The 22,872-nt window shown below is 43.2% G+C and overlaps 1 protein-coding gene across 1 annotated transcript; it reads left to right on the top strand.

The window, feature by feature from the left end:
- The first annotated feature begins 1,852 nt into the window (after positions 1 to 1,852).
- rab21 (RAB21, member RAS oncogene family) lies at positions 1,853 to 21,300 on the top strand. The gene is made up of 7 exons (XM_079494599.1): positions 1,853 to 2,489; positions 13,539 to 13,598; positions 13,714 to 13,821; positions 14,137 to 14,200; positions 16,902 to 16,956; positions 17,950 to 18,038; positions 18,582 to 21,300. Exons 1-7 carry the CDS (start codon positions 2,331 to 2,333, stop codon positions 18,719 to 18,721), a joined length of 675 nt encoding a protein of 224 aa, XP_079350725.1. The 5' UTR covers positions 1,853 to 2,330; the 3' UTR covers positions 18,722 to 21,300.
- Positions 21,301 to 22,872: the final 1,572 nt, after the last annotated feature.

Below are 22,872 nucleotides of genomic sequence, written 5' to 3'. Positions count from 1 at the left end.
GACATTGTGTAACTGTAAAAGAATAACCTTATTTCTTTCTTATCTTGACTTCTTCTTTACTTCTTTTTTTCTTTTTTTTTGGTATTAACCCGTTGGGTTGAATACAGTTCACTGGTTTATAATGAATTTAGAAAATTGCATAATTTGATTCTGCAAGATTTTCCACACTGTGGGAATTCCGGACTTCTACTTGTAACAGAGTACAGTATATCTACATTGCAGTATGGATGATACTTTTACTTAAGTCAAGAATGTGAGTACTTTTTCCACCACTGGTAAATGGATTATATGGAGTAGCATCTTGTGACCACCACTGTTTTGTTTTTGCAAAACCCATAGTAGCCTGCTTTGTGTAGCCTACTCTGACATGAACTTGCATAAAATCATGAGTCATGACCCGCTCAGTGAACGTTCTTTCATGTCATAGGCTACTCTGCATATGTTACAAGTAAAAGTTCGGAGTTCAAAATTCACTTGAGTAAAAGTGCAAAAGTATCGGTATTAAAATGTACTTAAAGTACCAAAAGTAGAAAGTACATACTGCAGAATGTCAAGTTTTCAAATGTATAAAACATATTTTGAAAATAGCCGATCTACAAGCTTGTAGATCAGCTATTTTCAAATGGCCGAAATGTGGGCTGAAGCGGGTAATGAATGTTTTGTAATAATCCAAATCGACAAAGTAGCTATAGTAACTAAAGTTTTCAATTAATTGTAGTGGAGTAAAAAGTACAATATTTGCCTCTGGTATATTGAAGTAAAAAAAAAAAAGCACATAAAATTGGAAATACTCCAGTAAAGTAAAAGTACCTCAAAATTGTGCAAGTACAGTACTTACTGACTGTACAGTAAGTCATTTATGTAGGCTACTTTCCACCAGTGAGCACCAGTTCACCACACTGACTTGTACAAATAGCCTACCTCACAATTGTACTAAAGTACAGTAGGCTACTTAAGTGCATGTACAGACAGTATAGGCCTACTTTGTTACTTACTTTCCAGTTTGCGCCACTGGAAAAGGAAAGTCAAGTTTACCGATGCACCTGCTCCTTGGGAAACCATGGGGGGGGGGGGGGGGGTATGAGACCTGCTACCGTTATTAAGGCGGGGAATAACAGTGTTATGATCATTCTGTAATTTCCCGAAACGTGTCTGACAGTGACAGCCTGATAGGCCTAATATGTTAACATAACAAACAAAAATCCCCACCACCACCACTTTGATCATGATGACGGGAACAGCTTACAGCTATATGGGGCCCTTGTCATCATATGATCAAAGCATGACGTACACTAGAATAAAGGATACCAAGGATACGGCTGTGACGTCCAAAACAATCGGATTCGGACGTGTTTGATTGATTGAATACATTATTAACAGAGTTTGCAGGGGGGGAAAGAAAAAAAAGCACTGGAAAGTACAGTTCAATGCAAGATAGGACTGCTACGGATGAAAGCAATAATGGCCTGTCCTTCATATTCAATTATTCAGAATAGTATGCAAAAACATCATATAAACGGTTTAAAGTAGGACTTTAAAATGTCATAGTCGTTTTATTTTTTACAAAAAATTAAAATAAAAATCACACCCGTGACCCGTGTGAAGTGAGGGGCTCAGACACATGACGTAAATTCTCAATTCATTGTCAATGGGAATTTAATATTTGTGTAAGACGAAAATCTACACTAAATTAGTCCAATAAATTAGTCCAGCAGGAGCGCCCCTCAATAAAAGAAGGTACTTTGAACTGTCAACAATAAAAAAAAATTACCATAAAATCATAATAAAATCAAGGCAAGGCCAAATTTAATGGAGACCCGAGGATGAAGCGCTTCCGCGTGATGGGTGACATCACTGACGCATCCTTGGGGTATTTACTCCAGGACGTTACTAACTAGGGAAGCTAAGCTAAGCTAACAGGCTCACAGGGAGACGCCATTAGTTGTTGGATGCAAAAGCGAAGACAGATAGTCTCAGTGGTGGTGGAAATACTTTGATATTTAAACTAAAAAAATATCTGACATTTGCCGGCAGTCATTCGTCCGAGTTGGATACGACTTGTTTTTGGGTTATTTCCCCGCCACAGGCTCTCCTCTGGATTTGTTTTTATTTCTTTTCCCCCAGCTTGCCCTGCTTTTTTAGGGCTGATCTGATGTGAGCTACTACGCACCACAGACTTCACTTTACTAGGGGTTAGCTTTGCTAGCTAAACAAAAAGGGCTATTAAAAGAAGCGACTTTGTATGTAACTGACTGAAGCCAAGCCAAGCCAAGGAAGGAAGGAAAGGAGGGATTGATTCTTTCCTTCTCCACTGTCTTGTTAAATAAACCATGGCGTCTGGTGGGGGAACGGGCGGCCACAACAACAACCACAACAAAACCTACTCGTTCAAGGTGGTGCTGCTGGGGGAAGGCTGCGTGGGGAAGACCAGCCTGGTGCTGCGCTACTGCGAGAACAAGTTTAACGACAAGCACATCACAACTTTACAGGTGAGTGAGTGAGTGACAGTCAGACAGACAGTGGTTTTCATTCAGCCAGTGGTCCTTGATATGAGGAGAGTGTTCCAAGTGGTCTGGTCCTCCTCAGTCAGCAGAGTAACCAAATGGACCCTTATTAGATAACCAATAAACACATCACAACTTTACAGGTGAGAGTGACAGAAAGTGGTTTTCATTCAGCCAGTGGTCCTTGATATTATATGAGGAGAGTGTTCCAGGTGGTCCTCCTCAGCAGAGTAACCAAATGGACCCTTAATTATTAGATAAACCATAAACACATCACACACTTGATGTGCAAGTCACTAGAGTCAGTGGTTTTCAACCAGTCAGTGGTCCCTAGAGACCACCAGACAGTGGTCCTTGAGGGGGTTCCAGGTGGTCCCCAGCTAAATGATGGTGCAGAGTAACCAAATGGACGCTTATTAGATAAACGCATCCCAACTGTACAGGTGACACTGAGACTAGAGCAGTGTCTTTTTTCATCCACCAGTGGTCCATGGGGGCCACCAGTCAGTGGTCCTTGAGGGGGTTCCAGGTGGTCCCCAGCTAATTGATGGTGGAGAGTAACCAAATGGACCCTTATTAGATATTTAACTTGTGAGAGACAGACTATAGAGCAGTGGTTTTCCACCAGTGGTCCTTGAGGGGGTTCCAGGATAGGTGGTCGGGGGTCCCCAGCTAAATGATGGAGAGTTGGTTGCAAACGAAGTGAGCACTAACTATAGAAGCTGGCCAAAACTCTGTGTGTGTGTGTGTGTGTGTGTGTGTGTGTGTGTGTGTGTGTGTGTGTGTGTGTGTGTGTGTGTGAGTGTGAGTGTGAGTGTGTGAGAGAGAGACTGCCACAACAGCTTTGTTCTCTTTACGTGTCTTACTTGTAACTAAGTAAATACATAATGGGCCTTGATATGAAAAGGGTTGAAAACCACAGAGAGAGAGATGATGGCTGGCCGCCTGGCCCCCATATAGGAGGAAGTGACCTGTGGTGTTCATTCATCCCTTTTCATTTAGTATCAGGGTCCATTATTTATTCAGCATTTGAGCCTCTCAGACGCAAAACTAAAGAATATTTTGTTGTCGTTGGCTAAGACTTTGTCCACAATTCCGTGTCGTATTGATGTTGGTACCATTAGGAGAGACAACATAGGCAAATGTTGGTTTCATTTTACACTGTTAAAGATCTATAAGGGTCCATTTGGTTACCATGCAACTCCATAATTTAGCTGGGGGGCACCTGGAACCCCCCTCAAGGACCACTGGTGGTCCCCGGACCACTGGTTGAGAGAACCACTGTGCTAACCGGATAGCATTAACAACAATAGCATCATGGTAAATTGGTAATCGAAGGCTTTTCCTTCTCGATCTGTAACCTGTGTGTGTGTGCGTGTGCGCTCGAGTGTTTTGGCTGTCCCGGTTCATCCTGGGCCGAGTGGAATAGTAAGAGAGTTGCGCGGGGTGGTGATCTCTTGGCAAAGATACCATGATCCCACCCGACAGAGTAATATTTCTTCAGTTGCCCATCTGAATAGCTACACAATGAAGCTAGTGTGATACATCATAAAGTGTGTGTGAGAGATACTCTACTACGTGTGTGCACTGTGCATGTGATATCCCATTGCCATCACATGCCGTTTTGCATGTCTCTGCCATTAGGGCACCACCCCGTCTTAGCAGGACTCATTCATCATAGAATATAGCCCCCATTGCTTTCAGGCTAAACGTTTGAACCAGGAAGTATGACACAGCATTTGTAACCCAGCTGTGGCAGCGGTGGCCGAACGGATAGCGGCGCGGTCTAGATACCGGAAGGTTCCCTGTTCGAACCAGCCGTCCGACACGTTAAAAATTACCACCGCTGAAATGCCCTTGAACAAGGCATCAACCACTACGATGAAATGTGTTCTATGAGCAGGGCCTGGCTGGAAACAAGTTCTTGAGCTTAGCCCAGATACCCTGGGTAAATATGCCCTCATTTCATTTCATTTCATTTCATTTCATTTCAAAGGCTACATAATGAAGATAGCCTACATACTGAAAGGCACACAGGAATGCTCTCCGTCCTTTGCCCGTTCACTCGATCAATGACTCACTTGCTCCGTCCCTCTCTCCCCCCTCAATCAGTCACACGCCTCATACACTCCATCCACATCCATACCCTACAGATGATCACCGGTTATAACTCTCCCTCTCTCCCCTCAGTCACACTCCATCCATACCCTACAGATGATCACCGGTTATAACTCTCCCTCTCTCCCCTCAGTCACACTCCATCCATACCCTACAGATGATCACCGGTTATAACTCTCCCTCTCTCCCCTCAGTCACACTCCATCCATACCCTACAGATTATCACAGGTTATAACTCTCCCTCTCTCCCCTCAGTCACACTCCATCCATACCCTACAGATGATCACAGGTTATAACTCTCCCTCTCTCCCCTCAGTCACACTCCATCCATACCCTACAGATGATCACAGGTTATAACTCTCCCTCTCTCCCCTCAGTCACACTCCATCCATACCCTTTCAGGTTGAGTAGACCAAAAAGATAGATTAGATGTTTGCCCTGGACCCCAAACTGGTTAGTGGAAATGGCAGATCTACAAGCGCACAACGCTTTGCTTTGAACTGCTTTGTGAGCTTGTAGATCAGCTATTTTCAATACTTATTTTTATTTATTGGATTTCTTATCAATGTATTTCATTTAGTGTAAGAGAAATAATTAGCCCTTCGCTAAACCCCCACCCCAAAAGCGATTGTCCAATGGCAATCCAAATAGTTATAGCAAGTAACCGTTGCTAAGCTGGCCAGGCTTTCACCACCTCATACTGTAGCTGTCAGTGTTATTTTGCATGGCTGTGTTGTTGAACGCATACATAGCTTAACTTCGGGAAAGTTACACAACTGACCCACTCAGGTGATGTCGATAATACTAATCACTGTAGCCTTACGGTGCATTACATGAAAAATCCTATCAGACGGTTGTTAAAGTTGATTGAGTTGGATACTGTTTCTCCCTCATTTCCTCATATTTCTAGTTTATTGAAATGTCATGCACATTTTGTCCAGTGCATAGTCTACGGCAGTCCTTGTTGACTAGATTTAGAACTTGACATTTTAAAGCTCTTGCTACTGAAATGATCGATTATTTATATAGAGCAATCCCCGTCATTTAACATGCATCTCAATGGTGGAGAAGGAAAGCGTGCCAAGTCTCCTAGTAACCGTTGCTAACGTGCCTATTGGACAAAGACGGGTTGGGGAGGGACTTAGCGAAGGGCTAATTCCCACCCAAAACATTTCCTCTGTTTCTCCCACTTGTTGTTCTTCAGTGGTTTGTTTCCAGACAGTAAACCTGTTCATTAGTGTTCGCTGACATGCATTGCAGCATTACTGTCAGTATTTGGTATGTAAATGGTGCATTTATATAGATTGTGCATTACATTCACCCATTCACACACACACATTCATACACAGATGGTGGAGGAAACCATGCAAGCAAGGCACCAACCTGCACATCAGGAGCAATTAGGGTTTCAGAGTCTTGCTCAAGGACACTTCGACACTAACTCTGGGAGAGCACGGGATCGAACTGAGAACCTTGTGGTTCCCAGCCGGCCGTTCTACCTACTCTACCCCTGAGCCACTGCCACCCCTGTGTGTGTGTGTGTGTGTGTGTGTGTGTGTGTGTGTGTGTGTGTGTGTGTGTGTGTGTGTGTGTGTGTGTGTGTGTGTGTGTGTGTGTGTGTGTGTGTGTGTGTGTGTGTGTGTGTGTGTGTGTGTGTGTGTGTGTGTGTGTGTGTGTGTGTGTGTGTGTGTGTGTGTGTGTGTGTGTGTGTGTGTGTGTGTGTGTGTGTGTGTGTGTGTGTGTGTGTGTGTGTGTGTCGGAACGGGCTGTTTGATGATGACACAGTTGTTGCATAACTTCCTGTTTGCAACAAGGATCATTTATCTCCATACAGCAGCATTCATCTGGACGTTTTAATATAGACATCCTTGAACGATTGAGTCCCTCTTCTCCTGTGCTTTGCTCTTTCCCCCCTCACAATAAACAATGCTGAAGACTCACAAACAGTGAGTGCACACAGTGTACAGTGAGGCCCAGCCTCATTCACACCATTCCAGAACCAGACAGTTCTGGAATGGAATAGCATGGATTCTCTCCATTGCTACGCACAGGTCAGGGGAGGTGAAGATGTAATTGAAGTGGGTATAATATCATAAAGGGTTGGAACAGCTCTGCTACTTAACCCATTCAGGACGGGAACCCCTTTTGGTGTTTTAAGCATTATGTTATACTTTAACAGCTATTGAAAGATAGCAGATCTAGCCCGCTACAAGCTTGTAGATCTGCTATTTTTGAAAAATCTTGAAAATGCGGCGCAACTCTTTGAATATATATTAACGTTTTTAACTCAAATCTTTGCTTCTGGGGGTCCCTGGAACTACATTTTTTCAGATGGGGGTCCGCAGCCAAATACAGATAATTCTGGTGGTCCTTGACATGAAAAACGTTGAGCACCACTGACATAGAAACATAGGTTTTCAGAAAACTATTAGGTTAGGATTTAGACATTTTTGTTTTAGAATCGGCCTCAAATGGACAACACTGTTGTTTCTTTTCTTAACCTTCTGTTTACTGAAAGCCAAAACTCCTGAGTCCTGCACCACACACCGTCTTCCAATGCAATTAAATTGTTTTTTCTTTTTAATCACAATGTTTTGTCTGTTAACTCTGATGAAGGTCTAACGGGCCCAAACCTTGTTATTCCCATTGATAAAAACGTTTTAATTGCATTTGAAGACGGTGTGCATGAGGTTTTGCTTTCAACACGTTGGGGCCCTCGTTTGGTGCCTATTGTGTAGGTGTGTAAAACACTCGTTTGTTATTAGAGATGGAGTCCCACGATTTTTTTCCACCCTAAAACATGATCATCAGGTATTATTATAATATAAGGAGAAAGAACTTTTTCCAAACAGTACAGTACAGTATTTGTTAAAATCATGCTTTTATGTGGACACGCCCACCAGTTCATTAAGTATGCCTGGTTTGCCTGGTGGGTGGTGATGGGTGGTGATCCACCTGAACTGAAGCTGCACCCACAGCTGTAGTTGTATGATAAAGGGGGAGGGGTTAGGGGAGGGGCTGATAGTGTGATGTCACTATATTACTGTTTATTTCATTGGCCCGTTTGACTGTCAAGGGTTCAGCCTCCAGGAAGAAACCCTAAATACAAAGGGAATACATCATTGCACATAAAAACGACTCCAGGGTGTCTAATGAAACTACTGTCTCCTCATATACACATGAAAAACTGGAAAAATACAAACATTGTGGCACTCCATCTTCAACCTTCAGTGTAAATTAATGTAGATCCAGATGTGAGCGACAGGATGGATTGAGCATGTGATGTGCTGACTAAGGGGCCGTGTCTGCCTGTCTGTCTGTCGATCCAGGCGCTGTTTTGTGAATGGTGGAGCTCTTATAGAATATCATGTCTCCAGTGTTACACATGAGTGAGACGCTTAGAAGAAGGAAGGCACTGGAGCAAACTCTGACAATTAAAGCCTTTCTTTTTAATTACAGGAAATAACGTGACAACGTTTCGTTACGTCGATACGTCTTCATCTGATCATGATGAAGATGGGTGAGATGCAGTGGCGTTTAGAGTGGCAGGTGCTCAAGTGAAAAAAGGGCACCTTGTGCAGCTCGTGGAACCGGCCGGTTGCCTTAATAGTTCTAGTGCCGCTAATTGTTTGATCCAGTGTTCCGCCGCTGCATAATACGCTATTCCCGCTATTTGTTTAATGCGTTTAATTCTCTGTTTTAAAATAATTAAAAAGAAACAGCGCATTTATCCGGGACCTGATGACGACGAGGCCGTCGCGTTATGATGGCGAAACCGGAAATCAAGTCATCATCTGGACTGCTAGGGCTTCTGGGAAATTGAGCCCAATGCAAGTGGACAGGGGGTTTGTTTGGACTACAACTTGCTCTGCACTGTGGTTTCGTTTCGCATTGTCATGGCCGCTGGTGCGTCTGATCATAACAAGACGACAGACCATTTTTTACCGAATTTTCGTGGTTGAAAGCTGCAAATACTTCAGCGTATGCTCCAAAGGTAATAAAACAATGTCGGCAGCATTGGATATTTGATTAAAATGCGGGGAACGCGGGGTATGGCGTCAAAGTGTTAATAGTGGGAGATTTATAGATTTTGGGGCATAAATAATATATTAGAATTTTTTATTTATTTATTTATTATTATAATTTTTCCTTCAAAAGGGCACATTGCTGTCCAGGGGGCAAGGGCAGGTGGTGCTCTACCACCCCCTAGTGTCTATCTGTGCAGATGGTGAGGCAGATGGTGAGGCAGATGGTGAGGCAGATGGTGAGATGCCTCACATTGTTGGCCGCTTGTTGCCGTTGCCGCTCCAACCCTCTGCATAGGGAAGTGACATTGATGACCGACGCTCCTCTCCAAAAGTTTAACTATTTTCTACTCAAGTCGAGGTGCCCAGAGCGCGGATGCCCAATTGCGCAGAGCGCTGAAGTATTATGCGTGTAACACCAGAAAGAGAAGTGTCTTTTTTTACTGTTAGAAATATATGTCAGAAATGAACTGGCAGCTCAAAAATGCTTTGTGTGCTAACTGCGGACACTGGACAGTGGACCCTGACGCAACATGAAACACTAATACTATTTGAACTTGTGATGCTCTAATACAGCGGTTACCAAACCTTTTTGGCCATGCACCCCATGTTACCTCCCGACCTAGCTGACGCACCCCCCCACATGGAAATATAAATTGCATAAGCTCTGCACGAGAGACATATATTTCCTATTTATCCACATACATATATGCACATGAACCTGAATATGGCATATATATGCGCTGTGCAGCATAGGCTATATTCTGCATATACTTGCTATATATTGGCATAATATGTTAATATATTTAAAATAAAACCATAGCACCACCATTAGCCTTTTCATGTCGTGCACCTCCTAGAAGGCGCTCGCGCACCACAAGCGGTGCACGCACCACAGTTTGGGAACCACTGCTCTAATATACAGTATGCAATGTCCGTCTTCTAAACATGTTGACCCATTGTTGTTTAGTGATATTGCTTTGTCGGGTAGGTTAGTTCTAGATGTTGCTACTTCTGAGGAAGACCAGAATGGATGAATGAATGACTGAGGGAGGGAGTCGGTGAAGGAGTGAATGAATGAAAATAGAGGCTACTCACTCATTTACAGACAGTCCTTGAATCGGGCCTGTTTGGAGAGAGAGACGGAGGAGGGGAGAGGCCTGAATGGCTAATGTCTTGCATTGTCACTTCACTTGTGCACTCGTTAAGTTGACATTTAGTCCTCAAACCTATCCCATCTAAGTCCCCTACCCCAGTGGTTCCCAAACCTTTTCATGTCAAGGACCCCCAAATAACATTAGCCTGCTGACCCCCATTTGAAAATACAGTATATGCCAGGGACCCCCATATGAGAAGGTTTTTACGGCTCTAGCAGTGATTTTGAACCATTTTCATTTCAAGGACCCCCAGTTTCATATGCAACAGGCTACGGACCCCCATTTAATGGCATTTCTATCTCTGAAACGCCAATTAAAAAAGAAAAATTACATTTTTAATTTAACTCTGAGAGTGTACAAATGGACCCGTTTTGTACACTCTCTGAGTTACAGATCCATAAAGGTCCATTTGGTTCCTAATTATCATTTAGCTGGGTACCCCCTGGAACTCTCTCAAGGACCCCTAGGGGTCCCAAGACCCCACTTTGGGAACCACTGCCCTACCCCACTAGTTATATACTGCTCCAGATTCCGTCTTCGATGGTCCCGTGGTCTCGAATGGTGCTCGGCGACTTATTAACTTGTCTGTTATTTTTAGCATAGATAATTGTTTATAGTTTCAGATGACATGTAAAACCAAAAGAACTTGGAATGAGCATAGCCTTTAGAATAAGCCTCAGTTCCTATAGATCTCTGTCATCGCAAACCAACAGATCTTCTGGTATCTTAATGTTGGCAATGCACCGTGTCCACCATGTCAATCAGTCTTCAGGTTCCGCTCCCATGTGATGTGTGTTACAAGCTATGCATTGTGGAGTAGACACTGGACACACACAGTATACAGGGGTTGACACTAAGGTCTCAGAGGCACTTGCCCGTCGGGCAAGTACAGGTCATGTTGTACTTGCCCAAAGGTCATGCCCTCTTGCCCCGAAAAGTAAATCATCCATTATTAAATGATAGGTGAAATTTTAATTACCGTTCAATTTAACACTTTTCTTCTTCTTTTTTTACTTTCTGTGGTTGTGCGATACAAGATGTCATACTTCTATGGGTTCTCAGACTTCACAGTTGTTGTTTTTATATTTTTAAGTGTAGCAACAGTGAAAACAGCACATTATAGGTAAACACAACCATAGACCATACTCTTGTTTTACATTCCACAGACCAGAGAGTTCTGGCCACGTTCAGGTGTTTACACAGATATATCCCGTGTTCTGTTTATAGACGGTTGCGCCACCCTCTCAAACGAGCACTTGCCCCCTCAGGCAATCTGAAAGCAAACTCCACCTGCCCGAAGGTTTTATTTACCTGCCAGGGGCAGTTGGGCAACACTTAGTGTTTTATTTACCTGCCAGGGGCAGTTGGGCAACCCTTAGTGTTTTATTTACCTGCTAGGGGCAGTTGGGCAACCCTTAGTGTTTTATTTACCTGCCAGGCACAGTTGGGCAACCCTTAGTGTTTTATTTACCTGCCAGGGGCAGTTGGGCAACCCTTAGTGTTTTATTTACCTGCCAGGGGCAGTTGGGCAACCCTTAGTGTTTTATTTACCTGCCAGGCACAGTTGGGCAACCCTTAGTGTTTTATTTACCTGCCAGGGGCAGTTGGGCAACCCTTAGTGTTTTATTTACCTGCCAGGGGCAGTTGGGCAACCCTTAGTGTTTTATTTACCTGCCAGGGGCAGTTGGGCAACCCTTAGTGTTTTATTTACCTGCCAGGGGCAGTTGGGCAACCCTTAGTGTTTTATTTACCTGCCAGGGGCAGTTGGGCAACCCTTAGTGTTTTATTTACCTGCCAGGCACAGTTGGGCAACCCTTAGTGTTTTATTTACCTGCCAGGGGCAGTTTGGCAACCCTTAGTGTTTTATTTACCTGCCAGGGGCAGTTGGGCAACCCTTAGTGTTTTATTTACCTGCCAAGGGCAGTTGGGCAACCCTTAGTGTTAACGCTTGCATATAGACACAGCCATACTGTATCAGTGTTGTTTTTGGCAGCAAATTTACATTTTAGTTTAGTCATAGTCTTTGGAATAAAAGTCATATTTCATCTGAAATGTTTTAGTGTTAGGCCTCTTTTAGACGGCGACCATCTCCAGATAAAATGGAAAAGTCCCGTTGCGTTCTCATTTTTTATTGACCCTTTGGGATTAAAAAAATTGACCCATTTTTTAAATCCCAAACTCTCTGAATGAAATCCAAAAACGGAAGAATCCAAGAATGATGAATTTCCAGGTTCAATAGACTGAACTCATGGTGGACATACATATATATGTACGTTGGTTTGCTGTGCTGTAGCCAGAGGGCTGTACAAACCTCTCCTCTAGGCCTAGAATTGACGATCAAACACACCAGGAAAGGCAGATCTCTCATCTCTCTGTGTCGTTTTTCGAGTTTCGACCTGAACTCAATTCTACAAAATGTCTTCTAAGATAGTTTTCTGAAAAACCTATGTTTCTATGTCAGTCGTTCTCAAACATTTTCATGTCAAGGACTCCCCAAAATGTATGTAATTGGCCGCCGACCCCCAGCTGAAAATATGTTGTTCCAGGGACCCCCCCAGAAGCCTTTGAGTTAAAAACGTTCGCTCTGAAAGAATCTATATTAAAAAATCTGCGCCACATTTTCACGAGAAAAAAAAGATTGCAGACCTACAAGCTCATAGCGCGGCACTCTGTGCCAACAAAATCTTATCCAATGACAACAACAACATTTGGTTTTGGGTCTGAGAGGCTAAATCTCATCACATGGTGGTCCCGTGTCCGTGGCTCAAATGACGAATAAATAATGTGCCTTGGTATGAAAGGGGTTGAAAAGCACTGCTTTAGAGGGTTTCGGTCATGTCCCATTGTCCCCACTACTCTATGTGGTGTGCCATGGTTAGAGGGCAGATAAGTTTCTGCTTGTGAGATAACAGTGTAGGTTTCTTTTCTCCCTGATCAGGTGACTTGATGATACCAGCACGATGTACCAGGAAGTGAACCTAGCCATGAGCATTCACAGACGCATGCAATGTGTATCACTCTCTCTCTCTCTCACGTACATTCAAAATACTTCAACCCATTCACACACGCTCCACCTTTGCTTTCCCCGCACGCACGCACGCACGCACGCACGCACGCACGCACGCACGCACGCACGCACGCACGCACGCACGCACGCAGTATTGTATTACACATGCTATCTATTGCACCTGCTCACATGTTTAAAATCCAGTTTTTCATTTTCAATTTGAAATCCTTTATTTACACGACATCAACTAGTGATCTGTGGTGTTTTATTGTATTGACATGACACTTATAACAAATCAAAACTTGAATCAAATGCATGAGTCAAACATCTCAGTAATCAAATGAAGTTAAGTTGCTGTGTGTCTCTCTCTCTCTCTCTCTCTCTCTGTCAAGACACATTCCTGGGGTTTTGACCTTAATCCCTCTCCATGTGATGAGGTAGTTTGAACTTAAGGGAGAAATACCTTTTGTCATGGTTCATATTCCATTTGCGTTGGGCTGTTAATTGTGTTGGTTGTGCGAGGATGAGTAAGAGAAGGAGTTGTCAGTCACTCGATAATATACTTGTATGTGTACTGTATATATACCTATATTATAATTTTCATGTTTTTGTATCCTTTGTAACATGGCGTTTTGAAATGTCATTTAAACTATAATAAAAGGGCTAGAAAATGGTCACTATGAGTTGTTTAATAACTGTAGTAATGGTCTCTCCTCTCCCTCCTCAGGCTTCCTTCCTCACCAAGAAGCTCAACATCACGGGAAAGAGGGTCAACTTGGCCATATGGGTAAGAGACACACACACACACACACACACACACACACACACACACACACACACACACACACACAAATGTCAAGCACTGAGCTAGTGGCCTTAGTATTTGTCTTTGTGCTCTGCAGGACACAGCAGGACAGGAGCGCTTCCATGCTTTAGGTCCCATCTATTACAGAGATTCCAATGGAGCCATACTAGTGTATGACATCACAGACGAAGACTCTTTCCAGAAGGTAAGCATCATGAATGGTGCATTTGTATGGCGTCTTTTATCCAAGGTGCTTTACATGGATTGTGCATTACATTCACCCATTCACCCACACACACACTGATACACCGATGGCGGAGGGAACCATGCAAGGCACCAACCTACACATCGTGGAGCAATTAGGGTTTCAGAGTCTTGCTCAAGGACACTGACTCTGGGGGAGCCCGGGATCGAACTGGGAAGCTTCCGGTTCTGCTGGAGAGATGTATTACTATCCATAAGTTATTTTACGTACCGGTACATGTAATACTTCATCTGATTGTGTTCTTTTTTTCACCAGGTGAAGAACTGGGTGAAAGAGTTGAGGAAAATGCTGGGCAATGAAATCTGTTTATGTATAGTAGGTAAGTTGTTTTTGTTTTAGTCCAATGAGCCCCTGTTATTTTCCACATTTTTTTTGTTGCTTTTCACCCCTTTTTCTCCCCAAGTTTAGCCGCCAATTAATAAGCCTATCTCACAGAATTTCCCCGCCCCCCTTAATACGCCCCCTTTTGGGGTTAGTGGTGATAGCGTGACGTCACTCCATAGACGCTACATGTTAATTTAGGTAATTTAAGAAGTCTACAACTTTTGTTTTCTCAAGGTAAGGTTTGTTCTATCTGTTCGAGCTGATTTACCATCTTGTTTGCTTCATAATAATATTGGTCTGTCACATTTTTACATTAGAAAATGTACTTAGATTCTCCAGAGAAAAAAACGTGTAAATGCTAATGTTAAAGACACCACTATTTACCGGAAGTGGGCGTGAAAAACGGGCTGTGAGATAGGCCTATTCCTCCCCACACACACACAACTGTGTTGTCACTGCTGTCCGTCGTATCCTACTGACTCACCTGCCAGTGAGGAGGCCCCACAGGGAGGACGTAGACTAGAGCCTTCGTCTTTAAAAAAAAAAAGTCTTCTGAAAGATTTGTGCCACATTTTCACGATTTTTCAAAAATAGCAGACCTACAAGCTCATAGCGCGCCACCGAGTGGCGCGCTACGAGCTTGTAGATCTGCTATTTTTCAATAGCTAAAGTATAACAAATGCTTAGTTAAAACACCAAAAGGGGTTCCCGTTTTGAATGGGTTAAGTGTGCATTCGCTGCTTTGGGAAGTCTGTCCACAACCCAGCACTAGAGACCAGCGCTGAGCAGATTGTCGCTGTTGTTAATTAATGAATTCAGTTGGCATGTATTTGTGCCTGTTTGTATATTTTATTAATAAGAGCCATATGGCCCATAGAGCAGGAGCTCCTGTATTTGTAGCATGAGGCGGATTTATATACAAGTACAACCCCTGGACATTACGCTAGTATGTTAATAATGAATTGCATGTTTATGATGAATTGCATTTTTATAGTGCTTTTCCAAGTGCTCGAAGCGCTTTTTCAATGGCTCATTCATTCATACATTGGGAGGTGAAGCGGCAAACAGTCAACGCCAACGTCCTAACTTCCCACATTCACACACCAATGGTGGCAAGCTCGCACCAACCGACTCATTGGAGGCAATATGGGGTTCAGTGTCTTGCCCAAGGAAACTTCGACATGTGGACAGGAGGAGCTGGGTTTCGAACCACGGATCATTGGACAACCTTCTCCATCTTAAATCCAGCCTCTGATGCGCAGAGGACCCCACTGCTTCTGAATGCCAAGCAGTGGGGTCCCATTTATTTTATTTAAAATGTTGCTAGTCTAGGATAAGCCCCATGAGTTGCAGCAACTCGTTTTCAAGTGGGTCCTCAGGGCATTAAATACAACAAGAAAACAATCCAACAAACACAAAACAAACATACTGTACCAGTAAGACGCCCTGAGGGCGAGAAGTGATGGCGGGCGAGGTCGCGTGCACGCATCCGCCTGCGTGACAGCAGACTGCTGGGCGAGCACTGGAGCTTTGGCACGGAGATCAGATCAACATATGGAATGAATGATGTACTGGCACTATATGGAGTGTGTCTTGAGTGCACAGGGTTTGATGAGGTCAGATCAACATATGGAATCAATGTCAGGAAGGACGGGTGGGGAAGGACCTGTGCTTTCAGGTCAGCTCCATATATGGAGATCTAAGGGTTTGAGGTCAGATGTAGAGTTGCTGGCCGGCTCCATAATATGCAGATCTAGGTGATGATCCAGTCTTCTCCATGTACCCAGGGTTAGATGAGGTCATTGTTGTGATCTTCATATATGGAGTTGGCCATATATGGTGGCGTGAGGTGTCACGAGGCGTGATGTCATGGAGATCTAAGGGTCTCGATGATGTCACGAGATGAGGTGTGACCATATATGGAGACGTAATGTCACGAGGCGTGACCATATATGGAGGTGTGGGTGACTAACAAACGGACGGATGGACGAGAGATGCAGGTTTTCATAGTAAATGCGACCTACAGTCGCAACAAAAAGGCTCTTCCACCATCTCAAACCCCACTACATCAGCATAGTATATATAGTCTTTGGTATGACCCAGGCGGGGGATTGAACCCCGACCTCCCAATCTCAGCTTGGCAGACACTCCAACCACAAGACCACTGGGCAGGGCTTCCTTTTCTTAAGAGTCTTAAACACTTCCACAATGCAGTCACGTCACCGACAACTTCAAGTCCTTTGTATCCAAGCCTTTTGACAGCCTGCCTCGAGCGTTAATACAGCCATGCTCGAGCACGCTGTCACTATAAGCTGTATCTTTGGTTATCGCACTGTTGAAACACTAGCGGAATTCAGGTCTGGTCTGGTAGGCTGCGTGAGTCATTATTTCAAGTCTAACAACATTCGAGTAGACCCACCTGTATTAGAAGTTCAAATAATTGCAGAGATTCTCATACTATAGCATTTTCTTAGAATTGTTCTTTTTATTTGTTTTTCCTGTTATGGCAAGTTTGGCAACATGACATTAACTCAAATTTATTTGATTAGTTACCGATTTAGTGCATTAATCAAACAATTTAATCATTTATTAATTTAATTTAATTTTTTTAATGGCCGATTTAAAAATAAATATTCTAAAACGTCAACTCTCTCTCTCTCTCTCTCTCTCTCTCTCTCTCTCTCTCTCTCTCTCAGGTAATAAAATTGACTTGGACAAAGACAGGCATGTATCAGTGGAGGAGGCTGAGAGGTAAGGAGTCTGTTGACATTTATATCACTTCGGGTTAGCCTAGCAGCCAACAGGCTTCTTTTGTTTAAAATGCAAAATTTGGTATATAGTCTTTTTTTATTGGCCTAAAACATTGTCTATATACATACATTCATGAATCCACTTGCTGTCCGCATTGAGCAATTTTTATAGGGTATTCTTTTGTGACCCTACCATTAACATCCTATATAAGGCAAACATTTAAAAAATGTAAAAGTTTCTTTATGCTTTAAGTAGCATGTGCCATGTCAAACTAGGGGGTTTTCATGGTTCTGAATCCATTCCAAGCATTAGTTTTGCACAAAAAACACTCCTGTGATGAGGTCAGCACATTTGGGCAAGTGGATATGGCTGTTTTTAGCCCAATGAGTGTTTTTTGTGCAAAACTAATGCTTGGAATGGATTCAGAATCATGAAAACCCCCTAGTTTGACATGTCACACTATGTTCATATTGTAAGGACTCGTATTATATTGTAAGGACACATTAGGTTTTCTCCAGGGACAATGGGCCTCATTCACAAAACGTGCTTATGATCGTATTTGATCCACACCAATGCAACTCCTTGCAACTGCCATTGTGGATAATGATGGTTGCAAGTAGTTGCATCGGTGTGGACTGGCCTTTAGGAGTGTGTGTGTGTGTGTGTGTGTGTGTGTGTGTGTGTGTGTGTGTGTGTGTGTGTGTGTGTGTGTGTGTGTGTGTGTGTGTGTGTGTGTGTGTGTGTGTGTGTGTGTGTGTGTGTGTGTGTGTGTGTGTGTGTGTGTGTGTGTGTGTGTGTGTGTGTGTGTGTGTGTGTGTGTGTGTGTGTGTGTGTGTGTGTGTGTGTGTGTGTAATTCATTCTATTCCATTACTCCTTTCATTTTCTCTACTACTGACAAAATGCCTGCGGTCTCTGAGGCTACTGGTACTGTATCTGTCCATTTAGCCCCCTTCTGACTGACTCTGTCTCTGTGTCTCTCGCTCTTTCTGCAGTTATGCTGAGTCAGTGGGGGCCAGACATTACCACACGTCAGCCAAGCTAAATAAAGGCATCGAGGAACTGTTCCTGGATCTGTGTAAAAGTAAGTCCTCCCCGACACAACACCCTTCTACATCTTCTGCAGTGTGGTGGATAAAAGTGCAGCCAAACATAAAATTACTTCTCTTTTAGTTCTACTGGATCTCTTCTCCACTAGTCCCTCCCTAACATTTTAGTCTAGTTTTTATCTGTTGACACAATTGTCAGTATATTTAGTCATCATAGCTTAGTTTTGGTTTAGTTTTGGTTTAGTTTTCGAAAATAAAAGGTAGTCGACGAACATCTTTTGTCATAGTCGACGAAATCAACACTGACACACACACACACAGTCACACAGTCACACAGTCACACACACACACACACACACACAGACACACAGACACACAGACACACACACACACACACACACACACACACACACACACACACACACACACACACACACACACACACACACACACACACAGTCACACAGACACACACACACACACACAGTCACACACACACACACACAGTCACACACAGTCACACACACACACACACACAATCTCACATTCAACTCTCTCTATCTCTCTCTATGATGAAGGGATGATGGAAACGGCGCAAGCGGAGGAGAGGTTGAAGGGAAACGGTGCCAGCCAATCCGCATCGAGTAGGCGGGGAGTACAGATTGTTGACGACGAACCACAGGCCACGGCTGCTGGGGGTTGCTGCTCTTCCGGCTAGCACGCACACACACACATGCACGCACACACACATGCACGCACACACACATGGTGCGTGCGTGCGTGCTCACTCATATGAACACAGATATACACAAAGCAGTATTTGTCTTCTGAATTAATCTCACTGTTTCTGTGTTCATCAAGCATCATCACTGTTCCGAAAAAGAAACATGACAAATTAATACGAAGGCGTAATTCAGGCCATTTTCCTCTGAAAAACACAAAGAAACTTTTATCCTAATTTAGAATGAATTGCATTCATGTTCATGAAATAATCCAAAAACAACAGCATTATTTGTTTTTTGTACGCAACAAAAGAACTGTGATATAGGATGCCAAAAGTAGCATTGACATGGAAATGTACAGTTTGATCCACATCCCAGGTTGTCAATGATCCCCCCCCCAGACCAGACCACTTCACGGCAGCCATTTTGTGTCTTATGAAATGGATCTGCATTTTTATAGCGCCAGGCCCAGGAACCCAGATGGTCGCTCTACCTCCTGAGCCACTGACGCCTCTCTCCCCCTCTCTCTCTCCCTCTCTCCCCCTCTCTCTCTCTGAATTCGGTTTCATTTATTCGATGACGCAGAATGACAGAGTTGTGATTTATGGTTGAGAACTTTAGCGTCGAAACGGCTGTCGCAGGCCTCCGTGACCTGCTGGGGAAATATTCCCTAGAGAGGAGCACGTTTATACAGTGACAAAAACAAACGGATACAGAAATAAAGCCAGTAAACTCTGTTAGTCGATCCGCTCCCGAGCCGAGGTACACTAACGTCTTTCCCCCATGTCTCGCGTAGCCAGACAACTATTCCACGATCTGCGAATGCTATAATAAGAGTCTGGAACTATACCTCCCGATATCCCAGTAAGGAAGCTGGCATCTCTTTGTCATTTCCGTTCATATATTTTAAAAAGATCTTTACATTTTATCTATTAATTCCCATTTCTGCTCAGAAGCAAGCTATATATGAATTTGCGCGACTGTAAAGATGAAACGGAAGTGGGGAGGACACTTCCCGTCCGCTTTATTGCTTGACGCTTCCTCATGATCAGTCAGAGCTTCCGTTCTCCAGACTTGTATGACCGGAAGCATTTGAAAATTGCAAGAGGCACCAGTCTGGCCACACGAGACTTATCTTTTTCCCAAACCGAACCCGTCCTCCATTCACGTGTCCCCTTCTCCCATTCCTCTTCCTTCCCATGTCTTCTCTCCATCCCTGGGCCAGTGTAGAGGCCCCGCCCACTCTGCACTACCTCCCCTGCTTGGGTTCCTGTTTAGAGTACTGCTTCCCAAACACTGGGTCGGGGCCCATTTGTGGGTTGCGGACACATTTTCATGGGTCCCTTTATCTTTTTTGTTTACTGCATTTTGTTTTTAATTATTTCACAAAACGTTTCACCCAAAAAAGCTAAATCTTTCATGAATTAATACAAAATGTAATTACTTTTTAAAAACAATCTATGAAATTCCATAAATTAAGAAAACGAATGTTTTAAGAAGTAGTGAAAGTAGCCAATCTACAAGCTCACAATGTGCCGCGAAGTGACACATTGTGAGCTTGTAGATCGGCTATTTTCACTATTTTGGGTCCCGGCTGGCAAAAGTCTGCCTGTAATTTATCTTTGGCGTCTTGAGCTAAAAAGTTTGGGAACTGGTCTTTTAGATCAGTGATGTAGAAGCAGTAGCATAGCAGGGGAATGTGAAAGGTGGTGTAATGGCGCCATCTGTGGGAGGGAAATGCTCCCTTACATTTTAAGTTCTTCAGATAACTTCTTCAGATAAGTCTCGTTAAATCTAGAATGGATGCCTTCGTCCTAGCCTTGGATCGCTGTCTGTACCAGCATCAATTTGTACCGTTTCTCTGTATCCCCCTGTACTCTTAAGAATGGGATTCTAACATCCCAACTGCCCTTAAAATACATACTATACTCACAGTATGCATATGTGTGCAAATGAATGCGCAGGCATACACAAATTAAATGAAAATATTGTTTGTGCACATACTCAATCAAAAGACATGCAGTACATGCTTTCCATCCATACATGATACAACCATCATATTGACTCTTTGACTTTTATTGACGGAGAATAATAATACTTTGTGTGCATGGTTGTTTGATTTCTGTAAAGGCTTCATTTTGTTTTACTTTAAATACTTATAATAACAAAATGAATAAAAAGAATCATTATTATTTAATAAGTTATGTACACGTAGAGGTCATGGACATTTGTACACGTATAAACAAAAGGAGAGAGAGAAGGAAAAAAAGGTTTTTCTCTATTCATACTGCTCTGAGGTTGTGGTTTTCTCGCTTCGATCTTTCTCCTTCCCTTTCTCACCCTCTCTCTCCTCAGGTTTTTCTTGCCCGTTTAAAGCGGCTAAAAAGGCTCGTTTATGCTGCGCGACACGGTGGTTAGACAAGGGATAACTTGGCCTTCACGTTGCATCAGCAGTGTGCAGTGAGTTCTGCTTTCAGTAGTGCAGTGGTTTTCAACCAGTGGTCCTTGAGGGGGTTCCAGGTGGTCCCCAGATAAATGATTGAGAGTTGGTAATAGATCTTTAACTCTTGAGAGTGTAAAATGAAACGGGTCCATTTGGTTTCATTTTACTCTCTCAAGAGTTAAATTATTGTTAAACATCTGCATTACTTACTTTACAAGAAGTCTACACAATTAGAGAATGTAGAAGTAGCCATGGTTCACATGACGCTCGTCATGTTTCAGGGCTAACGTAGAAGACATTTTATTTTAACGTTTGCACCAACAGCAATACAGCATCATCATGGAATTGTGGACAAACTCTTATCCAACGACAACAAAATAATTTTGAGTCTGAGGGGCTAAATCTCATCAAATGGTGGTCCGTGGCTCAAATGCTGAAAACATACTGGGCCTTGACATGAAAAGGGTTGAAAACCACTGCAGTAGTGGGTTGCCTTCTCTTTGAAATGGCACACTGGTTAATTATAGCCCTCGGAATGCATTGGAAATGTCATATATTCAACATGCCTGGGTGTGAAAGCTTAATACGTGAACTCCAGCTTCCCTTATTCTGGGACAAACATTTGGCAAAAATAGCAGATCGGCTATTTTGGTGAAGAGATTTTGGAGTAGAGGGGGGGAAAGAAATCAAGCGGACCGAGTATAGAGCCCTGGTGGACTCCGGTCAAAGAAGTTATCTGGTAAAAGTGGTTGAGCGTTTAAGAGGCAAGGAGTCTCTACCTTATCTCTCTTTCTCCATGTATCTGCATTATTTCTTTTTCACGCCTGCTTTGTTTTAGTGTCTTGAGGTTTTCTTTCCGAATTTTGCACTTGGCCTACATTCTCTGTCGCTGATTGCTTAACTGTAAAAACAAGGAAGCTGTGTACAAAATACAAAGCATAATGGACATTTTATCTGCCTTTACTCGTTATGGGAAACTCAGACTCACACGGGATGGAAAAGAAAAACATTGTACAGCTGTTCTCTTCGTGATGGAAAAAAGAAACGGGGGGGGGGGGGGGGGGCAAATGTGGGTGAAAGATGAAAATATATACACAGCACACTTTTTGGAAATGTAATTTTTTTAATCTGCTAGTGTCAAGTGTTTTGTAAAGATAATAGAACGATTAAAATGATTTACACAACGCATTGAGGTGTCCCACACGTCATTCTGTATTTACGGAGTCTGACTGGATGGGGCGAGTCATAGAATGGATGTACAGTACACTTTGTGATGTATGACAGTTCATGTTTTTTGTACAACTAATACAAGTATGCATTTTCCATGCCACATACACATTTTGACATAGTATGCTGTAGTCCAGCCTGACCACAGGCAGTATTTTGATGGAATCGTGCACTTAAAAAAGACGATAAAAGCATGAAATTTGGCACACCGTTGGAGCATGCCATAAGGAACATTTTTGGCTATAGGGCCATCGCAGATTTGTCCAGTGGTAACCATGGCAGCCATTTTCCAAAATGGCCACCACCTGCTGTTATTTTAGACCACCTAGGATTTTGATTCTGGTGACTAATCGTACATTTTCAAGGATGAGGAATACAGTGGTACTATTTAGATTTGTCCCGTCGTAACCATGGCAGCCATTTTCCAATATGGCCACCACCTGCTGTTGTTTTACCAATAACTCAAGTTCTAGACCA

Source organism: Electrona antarctica (genome assembly GCF_951216825.1).
Source record: "Electrona antarctica genome assembly, chromosome: 23".
In the NCBI taxonomy this organism is placed as follows: domain Eukaryota; kingdom Metazoa; phylum Chordata; class Actinopteri; order Myctophiformes; family Myctophidae; genus Electrona; species Electrona antarctica.
This window is presented reverse-complemented; position numbering and strand designations above follow the sequence as displayed.

Coding starts and splice junctions, on each gene's coding strand:
- rab21 (XM_079494599.1), top strand. CDS start 2,331: ATGGCGTCTGGTGGGGGAACGGGCGGCCACAACAACAACCACAACAAA. Junction 13,822..14,136: donor ACGAAGACTCTTTCCAGAAG/GTAAGCATCATG, acceptor TTTTTTCACCAG/GTGAAGAACTGGGTGAAAGA. Junction 16,957..17,949: donor TCAGTGGAGGAGGCTGAGAG/GTAAGGAGTCTG, acceptor CTCTTTCTGCAG/TTATGCTGAGTCAGTGGGGG.